General features: G+C 40.2%; 2 protein-coding genes across 2 annotated transcripts; one reads left to right on the forward strand and one right to left on the reverse strand.

Annotated features, from left to right (window-relative positions):
• The first annotated feature begins 3,036 nt into the window (after positions 1-3,036).
• Positions 3,037-6,940, forward strand: LOC115741401 (serine/threonine-protein kinase STY13-like). Its single transcript, XM_030675267.2, has 6 exons — positions 3,037-3,614; positions 4,346-4,467; positions 5,323-5,519; positions 5,614-5,788; positions 6,097-6,231; positions 6,348-6,940. The coding sequence occupies exons 1-6, from the start codon at positions 3,302-3,304 to the stop codon at positions 6,552-6,554; spliced, it is 1,149 nt and encodes a 382-aa protein (XP_030531127.1). The 5' UTR covers positions 3,037-3,301; the 3' UTR covers positions 6,555-6,940.
• A 99-nt stretch (positions 6,941-7,039) lies between these two features.
• Positions 7,040-8,891, reverse strand: LOC115741402 (bidirectional sugar transporter SWEET5). Its single transcript, XM_048279930.1, has 6 exons — positions 8,741-8,891; positions 8,426-8,462; positions 8,098-8,314; positions 7,844-8,005; positions 7,624-7,743; positions 7,040-7,402 (listed from the first exon to the last, which is right to left on the reverse strand). Exons 1-6 carry the CDS (start codon positions 8,781-8,783, stop codon positions 7,271-7,273), a joined length of 711 nt encoding a protein of 236 aa, XP_048135887.1. The 5' UTR covers positions 8,784-8,891; the 3' UTR covers positions 7,040-7,270.
• Positions 8,892-15,328: the final 6,437 nt, after the last annotated feature.

Below are 15,328 nucleotides of genomic sequence, written 5' to 3' on the forward strand. Positions count from 1 at the left end.
ATGAAATCGCCGACGCGGACGTCGATCATCATACGTGGCACCGCCAGTGTTGGCGTAAACAATTTTAATATTTTTTTTGATTTTTTGATTTTTTTTTTTTCCTTTTCTCCTTTCTTTTTCCTCCGGCATCGGGTGAGGGCTGTGCTCGCCCAACGTCGGAAGGAAAAAAGAAAAGATAAAATAAAAAGATAAAAAAAAATTCAAAAAAATTATTAAAAATTATTCGCATCAGGATCGGTGGTACTACCGGAGTCTAATTCAACAATTTTCGATTAACGGGATTGAATCGGCAAAAGGTTAAAATGTTTAGCATTGAATCAGCAAATTTAAAATATTTATGACTGAATTAGCAAAAAGTATAAAAGTTTTGGGTCTTTTTTTTTTTTTTAACAATTTTCTTAACAAATCTTTTACTAACATTGAAATATCCATAGTTCTCGCTATGTAGTGGCAGACAATTATCAAGGCACATAAATCAGTAGGGGTGATCGACTTAAGAGTGTATATTTCCCACTCTCGAATCGGGAACCCTCAGAATCGGCCGATTCGAGCGGTTTCCGATCCTTTTGCGCACCTCTATAAAATCAGTGTATATAAATGCGGGGTCGTAGAGATTGCACGGACGAGGCGATCTCGGCCTTGACCCTACGCGGAGAGGATGAGCACGCTTTATGATGTGAATAAACCTACAAGTTAGAACTACTTGCGCGATCGTCCAAGAGGACAATTTCACGGTGCATCGCATTTTATCACACTATAAATCAGCATTGTCGAGCCGAAACAGATCATTCGTCGAGTCTCAAAATGAAAGTTTTTTTTACTGCGGCTCTCTCTTTTACCGTGTCGCAAGGCTCACGCCGAAATGATCAGCACCGCAACAATTGCCGTGGTTAGAAGGGAAGACTTGATGGAGATTAGGAGACAATAGTCATGTATTTAGCTTTGCTTGACAATTAAGCATGTCGTGTCGATTACGGTCCTCTAGTCTTCCAATTTGACCGATAATTTCGATCAATGCGGTTCCATCCACAACTTGACTCGCGCGTGCAAGAGCCGGCTTGTGAGCAAGGGAATCGGGAAGCGTCGAGTAATCTGCGGGGAAAGTATCAAAAAAGTTTTAAATTTATTGTATTTGTGCCGATTCGGTCTTAAACCTTTCGACCGTACCAATCTAGTTCTAAATATTTTCACATTTTATCAACTAAATCCACCCGACCAGTTTAGGCCCAAAATTATTAACGTGGATGCACTTTATCCTACGTGACACGGTCATTACTTACGTGAAAATTGTTTCATAAATTTCTTTAATATTTTTTTTTTATCTTTTTTCTTTCCTTTCTCTTTTTTCCGGTCATCCTTTTACCTTCGATGCCCAGGCAGTCCGCTTGTAGTTCTAGTACCACTACGAAACATGATATATTAACAATGTGAATTTTTCTCTGTTGAGTAATAACGCAGGACCGTCGGCATGCACGTAAGCTATATCAAGCCTAAATTGGCCGGATAGGCTCAATTGACAAAATGCATAAATATTTAGGACTAAATTGTAACAGTTAAAACGTTTGAGACCGAATTGGCACAAAGGCAGTAGGCTTAATTTTTTTTTTGGCACTTTTATGTATAATTTGCTATGAATACATCGTCGACGTGCTTTTGGTAGCTTGAGTTTTTTTTTTTTTTTCGGAAAAGCGGTTTGCCGAGCAATATGGGATACATAGAAACAACAAATTAATATTCGAGACGAACATAATGTTATGTCTCTGTATATATTCTTGAATTGGACCACATGAGTGTATTACAAGCTTACGCAAGAAATAGTGACCAACCATACGGAACAATTTTTTTTGGCACTTAGCCTTATTCTATGTTAGCTTTGCTTGTGAAACAAGAACAGCATTCTATCCGCATATGCTATTTTTCTTTTATTAGAAACATTGTCTCAAATTGTTGTAAATCCTTACCTTCCCCCATTTTAGATATTTGGAATTATTTAGGGACATCTTTGCTACAATTAAGTTTTCGGGAAAGTCTATTTTTGAAATTGGTGTGAATGTTTTTTTTTTATACCAATTTAAGTAATTTACTATGCTAAATATATGTACCATTTATCCACTTTGCAAAATTTTAGTAATGACGTTACAAAGATAAGCCGTACCAAAATAGCGAAATCAATTGGAAATAGCGCGATTCTTTAATCACATACAGGCATAGTGGGGTAGGGCCCACTCAACCCAATTCTTCAATTGAAAGGCTGCAATATCTTTTCAATTATAAAGTGTCTCACATTCTTCCATCTTTTCTATGTGGAAAAAAGAAAAATGCATTGGTTTGTTTGTTTTGCAAACAAACATCAACATATTTTTTTAGATGCTTGAGTGACAATTTGACCGCAAATTGACTTGAGACTTTTCTATGTTTTTAAAAGAAAAACTATTCAAAAAGCCATAAACCTATCGTACGGCGGTCAATTGAGTCTTAAACTTTTCAATTTGACCATTTTACTCCTAAACCTTTTAACAAATTTTCAATGAATTCCTTATGGCCAAAATTAGACATGAACGTCGGTGTGACAATTCAAATTGGCTTAAACAACTACATTGAAATTATCGATCAATGGAGGAAAAATATCACCATATTTTTTTTTTTCCGATAAGATACCAAAGCGGATGATTGACTCGTTCCATGTTGGAAATAATCGCAGGAAATCTTCTGATAATACGGATTTCTATTTCTCGATGATATCCCACGATCAAGATAATTAGCTGAATCCCATCTAATCATTTCATAGAAGTTAAAAAAATCGTCAAAAAGGTTTATGACTAGATTAGTCAAATCACAATAGTTTAGAATCGAATTGGCTGCCGTAAAATATGATATTATTCAAGTTGTTAAAAGATCATGAAAAACGAGTTTCTTAAAGTGTATGGAATCATTTTTTATTATTTATATTTATATGATAATGTTCGAGGCATTGAGTAAATCTATTAAATAGTACGCCCACTTAGGGAGAAGAGCACTGCCACCGTAAAGTCAAAGCATATAAATGCGACCCCGAAGAAAGATGATGGAGAGAAAAAGAAGAGAGGATCCAGATTTCCAAGAAAGCAAGCACCTCTTCTTCGTCCACAGGCAACAACTCCATGTGCCCCTATTGAATGATTGGACTGGACACACTCCTCCCCGAAGCAATCCAAGATTTTGATCAGGATCGGCCATCACCCACATCCTAGAAAGTGGAAAAGAACCCATCTTTGATCGAGTTGCTGCGGGGAGCAGGGCCAAGGGGTTGGAGGGAGACGAGATGAAGGACAGCGGCGAAGGGTATGTGAGGGCGGATCAGATTGATCTGAAGAGCATCGACGAGCAGCTCGAGAGGTTCACCAGGGCCGCGACCATGGAGAAGGGCAGGAGGGCTGAAGGGAAGGAAGCCGAGGAGGCGGCGAGCGGCAATGGCGCGTCCTTGGTCGCCAGCTTGTCTTTGCCGAAGCAGACGAGGAAGAAGGAGAGGCAGGAGTGGGAGATTGACCCGGCCAAGCTGCTCATCAAGTCCGTCATTGCGCGCGGCACCTTCGGCACCGTCCACCGCGGCGTCTACGACGGCCAGGATGTCGCCGGTGAGTCAACGGCCAGTCCAATCTACTTCCTCCCCGCCTGATTCTTGATCTCGGAATGCTCTTCAATCTGCTGTCCTGGTACCCCAGAATTGTTTCTCAATGTCTCATGTGGGTTAATAATAGCAATTTCTGCTGGAGTTACGATGGTGATAAACGTTTGGCATGTAAAAATGTTGGTTCTCTCGATGGTCGTCTTTAGACGAGATCTTCTTTTTTCCCCCTTCTTGAATAACTTGTGGGTCTAGGAATGAATGGACTACCTAGTCCTCCCTGCCACACTTGTTTAATTCTTTAGGATACTACCTTTTATGTCTCAGCAGCAAGAGGATATGCAATGTTCTTGACATACTGAAATCTGACCTTTCGTGGCTCTCAGTAAAACCGTGAGCTGAAGAAAGGAATTGTGTTCAATGTCCATAGAGATATATGTGTATATAGATATGTCTACATAAGCAGTGATTTGGATGATATACTGGCTGTGATGTTTGCACCGTGATTCGTATTGATCCAGTGGTCATGCCGATCATTTAGGGAATGGTTTGTTCGCCTTACTGGAAAAGTATCATCAGTACATGGAACACCTTTTAGTAAATTATTCGCTTGTGTCCCTTGAATCTAGCTAACTCACCTGAGATCATGTCATTGGCGTCATTTCTAACAGTGATTTGCCTCTGCCTAGCTCAGTAAATTTTGTTTGCTTTGCCTCACTGACCTAGTATGTCTTTTGCTAGTTAAACTTCTTGACTGGGGTGAAGAGGGACAGAGGACCGAAGCTGAAATCGCTTCACTGAGGGCTGCTTTTACCCAAGAAGTTGCGGTGTGGCACAAGCTCAACCATCCTAATGTTACCAAGGTTTATGCATCACCCTATTGTTTTCTGTCATTATGCTTTTTCCTTGACCGTCAAGGTATGCAGAGTCTCGGTATGCATTTCAGTGCTGCAGTATTAACTTGCCTAGGGACCGCCATACGCTGTATGACTTCTATCATTGTGCTTTGTGGAAGAATTGATAATGAAGAATGCATAGCCAGCTTTGGTGTGTACTATCTGCTGACTGTGAGTGTTACAGTAGGAGAACCTCAAACTTCCCCTGGTGTCGGTCACTGCATTCTCTAAAGGCTGATTACATTAACAAGTTTCATTTAGACCTTAAGCATCATAAGCACATACGCTATTGTAAAACTATCCTTGGTTGACAAAATCACCATTTTGATGTGTCATGGGAGAATCTTGACTACGGGAGCCTAATTGTCAAGCACCATGAAAACAGAACAATAGAGGGAGAAGAGGGAATAGTAAAATGGTTATGACTCAATGTCTATCGAAAAGGTGGCTGAGATGGACAAAAATTAATGTGTTCTATAGATCTTTTGAACTTTGACCTACCAGTTTGTTTTATCATTGTATAATTTTGTTTCTTACTTAATAGAGTTCTCTGGAACTTATACTCTCCATGTTCTTCGGTAATGTTCACTTCCTACATGTATCCATCTTCTCAGCATTCTTCAAAGCTGTGGTGTGGTTTATGTTATTATATCTATGTTTCTCTTCCTAAGTAACTCAAGAATGCTTTTGGAAGTATTTATCGGGAGGCATGCTGTCAAATGACAAAATAGGATTTGCGAGAACTTTAGCATTGTCCTTGTTTGCTTGAACACGAAGTTATTTCTACAAGTTCTAAATTTCAGTCCCGTCTCTCCTTTTCAGTTCATTGGGGCAACAATGGGCTCTTCAGATCTACAAATACAAACCGACAATGGTCCAATCAGTATGCCCAGGAACATATGCTGTGTTGTTGTAGAGTATCTTCCTGGGGGAGCTCTCAAGTCCTACCTCATCAAGAACAGGAGAAGGAAACTAGTATTCAAGGTGGTTGTCCAGCTTGCACTTGATCTTGCCAGAGGGTATATAATAAAACGCTACGTGCTTTTAATTGGGCGCACCATAGATTTTTACATCCCTAAGTGCTTAAGTTAATATTCATTTTAACTATTGCAGCTTGAGTTACCTCCACTCGCAGAAGATTGTCCATAGAGATGTGAAGACAGAGAACATGCTATTGGACAAATCCCGTATTTTAAAGATTGCAGACTTTGGGGTGGCTCGTGTTGAAGCTTCAAATCCCAATGACATGACTGGAGAGACTGGGACATTGGGTTATATGGCTCCTGAGGTACTGTAGCAATTTCTGGTTTTTTACTTCCTGATAAGTTGTAGCAATTTTTGATCCGTTCACACTTTGGAGTTTGAAAATTCCACAGTACCGTCCAGAAAGGCCACGGGAGTCCTTTTTTCCCCTTCTCCCTGTTCCTGTTTCTATTGTTTCTTCTTTTCAGCTTGCAGCATATATAGCTAAATTGCAGTGATGAATTGGTGTTTCATCGTTTTGAGTAACCAAAAACATGAAGTGGAGGACCAATAAGTAAAAGGCAGATTTTGCTACAGAATAAATAATAGGCGACTGAACAAAACTGGGTGCAGGTACTAAATGGAAACCCATATAATAGAAAATGCGATGTCTACAGTTTCGGCATCTGCCTATGGGAAATATATTGCTGTGACATGCCGTACCCTGACCTTAGTTTCTCAGAAATGACTTCGGCCGTGGTGCGCCAGGTATTGTTCGGTTCTATCTCTTGCATTATGAGAGGCAGATAGTGAGCAGTAATTCAGCTGCTACTGAGAAGTTGTCTCTGATTTCTAATACCCTTTGGTAACTATATGTGCAACAGAACCTGAGACCTGATATTCCAAGATGCTGCCCGAGTTCTCTCGCAAATGTGATGAAACGATGCTGGGATGCTAATCTAGACAAACGCCCAGAGATGGACGAGGTCGTCTCTTTGCTTGAGGCTATCGACACGTCGAAAGGGGGTGGTATGATCCCTGGCGATCAGTCACAGGGTTGTCTTTGCTTCCGTAGGTATCGTGGACCTTGAGGATTTAGTTGGTATCATTATTACTTTGATTTTCAATGACTATAGCGCTATCAACCTCTAGGGGCAAGGTGTTTGCTTGTTGTATCTACAGTTAAGAATTAGGGCAGGGGGATCCATCAGAAGAATAGGGATGGCGGTTTGGCAATATATATCAAGGAGAGAGTGCGTGCTGCTACATCTTTCCTTCTTGAATGGTGTAAAGCTTCATTTTCTAATTATCGTTCTTCTATTCCTCTTTCGTATGTCAGTTTTTAGAAGCTTTCAGGGATTTTATGAAAACTGTGTACTATTTTTGACATAGGCAGCTCGGAAAGACTGGGTCGGCGACCTGTACTGTATGACTACACTTCACTCTCTGTTAATAAAGAACCAATTTTTAAGCCTTCCATTCTGGTTTTTGTTACCAATAGCATCTGTATCAACATGCTCAGCAGAATATAGAGGAGACACAGATGTTCCGTGCCCTTTCATCTGGTGTGTAAGCATCTAGCTGATGGGAGTGCAGCGTATGTTCTAGACAAATTTGCCAACGTACGCGGAATTCCTCTGTTTTCAATATGCTCTTTGCCGTTTGGTTGGAAATACATTCAGTAGGTGTTTTACAACAACAATTAAGGTCAAACACTGTTCTTGTGGAAATTAAGGACTCGGGTACAGTAAAAGAGTTGAATCTCGAAATGCAGAGGAGGCCGCTGCTTCCATCGAGTGTCTCAGCCTTAGGCACGTGTATCGGATAGTTCGACTTCAGCCGGTTTGTCATCCTCCTCGTCCCACTTGGTGGTTTTGTAGTATGTGGCATAGAGAATCAGCTGCACCAGACCAGACAAGGATCCCAAACCATTCGGTATCTGCAAAAGTGCAAGGGCACCGTTACAAAACCAAATGCTCAAAAGATGTCTTGAAAAAGAAACCTTCATCCTCCTGGAAATTTCAGTTATTGAACTGAAGAATAGCATGCTTTCACTCACCTTATTTCCTCTAAACTGTCAACTAGTACAGCAGAACATGATTGTATTCGAAAGACTTGGCCGAAGCATATGCGACCGAAAAAGAAGTATCGAGATTTTACCAGGATGTAGGGATCGAACTTGAGGAGTGCATAGATGGCCCAGACGATGCCGTTCAAGAAGTTGGCAAGTGACAGATAGAAGGGCATGTACTTGACGCTCTTCGTCTGGATGACTTTTTTCTGCCAATACCAAAAAAGAAGGGAATTGATTGCCATTTTCTCGGTTGTCGATCAGCGACTTATTAGTTTCGGGGAAAAAAGGGCCGAACAGGCAACATACCATGATTGTCAATGGCGAAGTGTACATCGCTATGTTGAAGACGATACACAGTATTCCCACAAGTGCAGACCTCTTGCCTGTTGTATGGAGAGTCAACAGGGTGATCACAATTACTACAACCATGAAGATCAGTTCCACAAGTAGCGCAAGTAAGATGTTCCGCTGCAGAAACCGGGGCAAAAAGCACAGAAAACACATCAGAATGCCGAAGCTGCTAAATGAATATAGGACAAGCACTCTTATTTTCAACTTACACGTTTGTTCCACGGAGAGTAAATGAAAAAGATCCCAACGTAGAAGAGCTCGAGACCAAGACCGAAGCCGTTGATCGTGATGACAAGAAGGCTGTCCGGATGGACAAAGGGCATGCCATAGAACACCCACATCGCGCAGTTGAGTACTGTCGCTACGTACGGATCCGGCTTGAATCCCGCCGCCGATTTTTTCTTGAATATGGTGATGAATGTCGGGCTGATGAGATCCGTCCATGATGCAAAGCAAAATGGAAATTCAAATGTTAACCCGTTGATCAAAATTAGCAAAGACAACAAGACAGGAGTAGAAGTTGGCGAGCTAGCTTACATGGGAGACAGGAACAAACCGAAGGAGATGACATTTCCTGCGACATGGTTGAATCAAAATATTGAGATCGGTCCACGAGGTCATAATATTGAGTATTGACATTAAATAGTGCACAAGAAGGAAAAACGAGGAGGGGCTTCGAAAAATGGTCCCCATGCATTGTTAGAAGAGCAGCTCTCAATTCACATATTCAGGTTCATTCGTACCGCCACGAATACTCGCGAACCGATGCGAGTCGGCGAGAAGATTCTTTCACGAATGGCGCTAGGAAAATAGAGAGGTGTCATGCATTGTCGGGGGTCTTCAAGAACTCACCGATAATGCCGACGATCGTCCTGGCCGTCTCGCTGTCCACCATTTTCGCGGGTCCTCAAGGATGAAGAACAAAGAGATCCGGAGGAGGAAGAGAGAGCGAAGGGTGCTGCTTAATCTTCGTCGTGGCTGCGGATTCGAAACCGACGATTCGGGGTCTTCTCTCGATCTTCCCAATCCCTGTTCTTGAGCAGAATAAATGATCGATCTCACATTTGCGCTGGTGGATGCACGTCGAATGATGTATTTGTAGTTTCCGAGAAAAGCCGCCAACATTCTAAATTTGGACAACGTTGTCGAAAGGATTGGGATCATGACATGGGAAAAAAAACAATGAAAACCGACAAATTTTCCCGCGAATTCTTCGAAATGGATAGAGAGTTCTGGCTTGGGAGGATCGGCGACGTTTTCGCTTTCTCTCCGCATGCAGTGCATGCAAAATGCCAGCTTTGTGTAAAAAACTATCCATAAAAATAGGATGGAATCGAAGTTCATCCTGCGTGAGTTGTGTCTGTGCAAATTGGCCGAAAGATCTGGACTTTTGATAAAACAGAATTGTTGCCCGACAGTCTAAGCGATCTGTCATTATTTCTGACCTCATGATTTTTCAATCAATTAGTGTTTTGTGCGAAACACATGGTGATGATGAGTGGATCTACGATCAGAAATAATTGATGATCTTGTTAGACCGTTTCTGAAACATTTCCCTTGAAAAAAAACATTGCATGAAATGGCAATTTGTGGTTGGGCCACTTTATCCGAAAGCTCCATCCCTTTTCACTTTGGGAAAATTACCAAAAAAGTCTTAAATCTATTGTTATTGTATCATTTCAGCCCTAAACTTTTTTTTTTTTAGCCGATTCAGTCCTAAACCTTTTACAATTGTTCTGATTCAGTCTATCCGACCAAATTTGGCCGCCGGCGCCGCCTGTCCGGCAACATAATATTATATTATTTTTAATTTTAATTTTTATCTTTTCTTTTTCTTTTTTGTTCTTTCCTGTTCATCTTCTTTCCTTGGGTAACGACTGGCTGAGGCGACTGCCGGCGAGGTCCACCTCGATGGCTCAGTCGAAGCTCGCCCCCGTCGGCCACTGGTGAGGACGAGCGTCGCCGTCGCCAGGCCCGCCAGCCAAGATCTGTATCGTCTTCTCCGATCGCGACCCATCACCCATTCGATCTCCCCAAAACCCACCTTCATTTTCACTTCATTGCTCGACCTTCCAATCTCTCTATTTCCTCCTTCAAAATCAGATATAGAGCTCCTTCATTTGCCCGATTCTTGAAAATTTCTGCATTCCTTGGACGAATCGGAGGCTCCGAAGCTTTCTCGGCATGAAAAGCTTTGATTTTGCGACATGGGCCCCGACAAGCAACCGCCGATTCTCACCCGAGAAGGAGACCCTCCGAACCCATCCACCGCTCTCCTCTCGTTCGACACTGACTCGGTCGACGAGTCGACGAAACCGAAGTCCTTGGCTCAAAGACCCATGACCACCATCGTCTTCATCTCTTTCCTCCTCATCACTTGCATCGCTCTCTCTGCCGCCTCTGCCTTCGCCTTCCTTTTCTTCTCTAAGCCTTCGCCTTCCACTTCTGCGTCGTCCGTGATGGGTGATGGCGTCGAATGCGTCTGATTCCTATCCCATTTCAATTGAAACCACAGCTCGTCCTCTCAAGAAGCTGCAGAAGCTGTGGCCAGAGGAAGAAGATGAAGAGGGAAAAAAATAAAGAATAAATGAAAATTAAAAGAAAAAATAATAAAATAATAAAATATTATGTCTCCAGAAGGCCGGCGCCGGCCGGCTGAATTTGGTCGGATGGATTAAATTAGCACAATTACAAAAATGTTTAGGACTGAATCGGCCAAAAAAAAAAAAAAGTTTATGACTGAAATTGCACAATTGCAATAGGTTTAGAATTTTTTTGGTAATGTGAATCAACCATTGAAATATAGTAGATAGAAAAGCTTAATTCTTCGCTTAGGCTCCGTTTGCTTTGCCGGAAACGTTTGTTTTGCCGGAAACGAGTGATTTGCCAAAAAATTTCTTAAAAATGGTCACTTGTATCGTTTAAAGTAATCAACCAACGAAAAATATTTTCATCATTGACAACAACTTATATCTAAATATTTTTGTAGACGATAAAAATATTTTTCATTTACTGAATTTTGTAAGCGATACAAGTGATCATTCTGAGGAAAATATTATCCAAATCGTTTTTTTTCCATGCGAAACAAACACACCCTTAATATTTAACGATAGTGTTCCTAAAAAGCAATTTAAAATGAGCTTGAAAAGATTATTAATTTGTATGAGCTTGAAAAAATAATATAACGGTCAACCACCATTGAGATATTTTCTTATATGGATTATCATTTACGATTGGATAAGAGTCACAAAGTAACATAAAAATTGTAGTTGAATGAAGCTTAATTCTGTTTTTAATCTAAAAATAAACCTATGCGTGTAATTTGCATTTTAGAATACATGTGTTACGAAAGCTTAAACAATCACATCCTCAGTGTTTGTGTATGAAAAAGTACTCATTGATTCAACTATTGCTTACAGTTTGCACTCATTCCTTCAAAAATTAAAAATTATTAGTCTTACCACATTTTTGTTGGTTGATTGATAAGTATAAATTATTTGTATTGCAGAACTTTTATATATTTCATGTTTTGTAATAATACTACACGAACAAATAAAAACATGATCATATTCGATCATATATTAGCAAGCGAAATTTCATATCGGCCCAGCGCATGGATTTTCAATTAGTTAATAAGGTCGAACGTTAGGTATTACATGATAATGGCTAATGACTACATGATTAATAAAGTCAAGGAAATAGAGAAGGATATTATGAAAGTTCAGTGGATGTTTTTGAATTAATAAAAATGAGTTAAGTTCATTTTCAGACAATAATCCATGGGTATGGCAGGGAAAAATTAGTAGCTGGAATAGCAATCAATGTTCGGGGATCAACCCGTAACTTTCAAAGTTTGGAAGTTATTGCACATGTTGCCAAAGTTCAGGGAAGTTTGAGCGATTATCCCTAAAAAGAAATCCAATCCATCGATTTGTAAAATGACCAAAACTGCAAGTGTAAGTTATCTTATCTTCCTTTTTTCTCTTTTAGTCGAGCGATTTAAACATTTGCAGCCATGCACACGCTATCTAGTGACTGAAGCTTGAGTTGAATCCTACTTGCTTTGTGAAACTATGTTAGCATGTTTTTTTTTTTTTTCGGTGGTGCAAGTCTTTGTGCTTGTCTCTAACTTAGGAAATTCCAAGATATAGTTGAAGCTTCAAAGTTCGTAGTTTTTTAGAAAAATAGATCAGAGTTCCATTTGAATTACAACGAAATATCTTTCATCAAAAGTTATTCTTCGGCTTTTGATTAAAGGGAAAAAGGTTCCGTGGCGACTTCGGACATGGAATATTACAGGAAACAAGGACATCAACAACTTGAATTTCAACAGAACTACACAAAACGCAAACCAAGCTAAAGTTTAATCGATGACAAGGCTTGAAAAATATAGACTTTCATAGCAAGACCGTGTGCAAGCAAACTATGCCGGAATTTAATCGACGACAAAGCTTGCAAACACTAAGATTTCACGCCGAAATTTTATTGACGGTGCAACACCAAGATAAAGATACGAATTTAGTCAACGATATGAATTTGAAAACTACAGCTAAGAAACACGCTAGAATTTAATTGGCAGCATGAGTATGAAAGGTTAATCGTATAATGCAGGAAAGTAAAGATATTGAAAGGTAAAATCTATTTGATTTATGTGGGGGGGTCTCCGAAAAGTACGATGTGGCTTTTTAAAGCTGGCAATCGACTATTATCAACGGAGGTTACAAGCGGACGTTACAAACAATTATTGAATGGTTACATCGATTCCACTACCTTGATGGTTTTTTCGACTTCACTATCTAAAGGGTTGCTTTATTCCACTACGTTGACGGATACTTCACTAGTAGTTGCATCCAAGATCGTCTTGGCCGTTGACTTCGGTTCGAAAGGCATGGGTTTTAGTATGTCTCTAGATAAGGCCCCCCACTCATTTGGCTAGCTAGTAAGTGGTTCTTTCGAGCGAGAAGCAGGCTGAACCCTACCCTATAGAGGGGCATCTCTAGCAACGGAACTTGCATTGTTCGACATCATGCTGCCGCTTTTCTTCAATTCAACTAGCTACCACTATAGGAAGTGATGTATCCATGCTAGGCTAGTGGATCGGGGTAGCTTCTCTCCCTAGGGTCGATTGTCTATCTAGTGAGTTAGCATTGAGACTTTCTCTCATTCACCGACAAGTTGGGAAAATTATCAAAGAAGTTCTAAACCTATCACATTTTTGCCAATTTAGTCATGTATCTTTTAGTTTTGTCAATTCAATCGTAAACCTTTTGCATTTGTACCAAGTCCTAAACTTTTTTTTGTGTCATTTCAATCATAAACCTCTTGCATTTATATACCGATTCCATCTATTTGGCCAACTTTGGCTGGCCGGTGTTGATGTGGACACGATCCGTCTTGATCGAACAATTTTTAATAATATTTTAATAAAAATTTTCTGATTTTTCAATTTTTTATTTTTGATTTATTTTATTATTTCTTTTTCTTATTTACTGTTCTTCTTCTTCCATGCAAAGCCTCTTCTCGATCCTTCTCCTGCGTTTGCTTGCATCGCTGCCAACCTCCATCCTTGGCCATCGTCGGCCATTGCCGCCGCCGACAACTTTCATCAATCTCACCATCGGCCAATTACGGCCATCACCACTTCAGCTGTTGGAGGAATCACTCAACACCGGTGACTAACAACACCTAAACCTTAGCCAAACCAGATCCCGTATTCAGATTACCCAACACTTAAACCTCAGCCAAATCACTCAACACTGGATTCGGACTCGGTTTGGACCAACAATGAAGTAAATGTTGGCCTATGTTGAATCTAATCATGGACAAACAACTAATTGCATAAAGTCAAATTTCTGTATTTCAATTGCTCGGCCTTGCCATTGCCCAGCCATGGCGCCCAGCGATGGTCACGCAATGCCATGGCTAGGCGATTTAGCCTCACGTAGATCCGGCGAGGCCGAGCCTTGCCCGGCCATGGGGAGGCTCGCCCTCGCCCAGCCGATGGCGAAGCGATAGTGGCCGGCAAGGTTGAGCCTCGCCGGCTCTTGGTGGAGGAAGAAGATGTAGAGGAGGAAAATCTAAAGGTTGAAGATGAACTAAAACAAGAAAAAAAAAAAAGAAGAAAAGGAAAAAAAGGAAATACAAGAATTTAAAAAATATTAAAATATCATTAAAAATTACCCCGTCAACGTCGGTCGGCGTCCATATCTGCACCGACTTGTCAAAGTTGATTGGATGGACTGAATCAGCATAAATGAAAGAGGTTTTGGACTAAATTGGCACAAATGCGAAAGGATTTAGGATTGAATTGACAAAATTAAAAGATTTAAGACTGAATTGGCAAAAGTGCAATAGATTTAGGACTTTTTCTACAATTTTTCCCCTACCAGTTAAGTCAAGGCTAGTCATGGTGACAATAAATGCACTTTCTGTCGATTCCTTCAAGTTGTCCATAAATCCATTCATTAATGACCAAATTATGCTATCATCGACTAAGTTTATCACATGTCGATAATAACCAAAAATGGGTCATTGTTTGGGGGCAACTAATTAGAAAATATTTTAGCCTGAAAAAAAAAAGATGTGTTAATAGGAGAGTGTTCAACAAAAAAGGAGATAAATATTTTAGGGTTCGTTTGGGACAAGATAATCGGTCAAGTGTTCTTACTTACATCTTCCCTAAAAAGAGAGAAGTTAGGGTTTCGGTCCGATTCTCAAACTACTATCTCGTTTAAATATGATCTAATAGCCAGCAGGCATATTACTATCCTTTTAGTGTGTGTGTGTGTGTGTGTGTGTGTGTGTGTCTATATATATATGTATGTATACATACACACACACACACTCGATCAGTCAGTGATACTATGTGAAATAATTTTTTTTTTAAGCAGATTCATACTCTAAAATCTAAACCCGCCCAAAAAAAAATAAAATTGAAAATAGCAAGTGAAAATGACCTAAACTGCAAATGGATGCTAATCCCGCGAGCCCTTGGTAGAGTTCTGGCTAGACGCTCACCAACAAAATTGCTCTTTAAATCGGTCCTTTAATTTGTAATCAATCAGCTATTTTTAACACACATATATATTATGTTGGAAATTTCCTATAATATGGGCTTACATTAATTAATTGATTTTATGTTTTGAATACTCGGGTTAATGGATATTCCAATATATGTGCTGAACCCTTTAGTGATCTTATTGAATTAGGTTTTGACATCTATAAATTACAAGCCTAGTTGAGCAGCAAAGTGTATGCAATTGTGTTTAACTGAAGCCCGTGATGGAAGGGGCCTAGTTAACGCACTAATGATTATGGTTTGCTAGGTCCCCTCTCTAGCCTATAAAATGGTAGGTTGTACCTATTGGTCGCTTTATCCCATTGAAAGCTGCTATAACGAAATAGGCCATAGAGAGGAAGATCGACATTCCAATAGATCGT

This window comes from Rhodamnia argentea, chromosome 6 (assembly GCF_020921035.1).
Source record: "Rhodamnia argentea isolate NSW1041297 chromosome 6, ASM2092103v1, whole genome shotgun sequence".
NCBI lineage: Eukaryota > Viridiplantae > Streptophyta > Magnoliopsida > Myrtales > Myrtaceae > Rhodamnia > Rhodamnia argentea.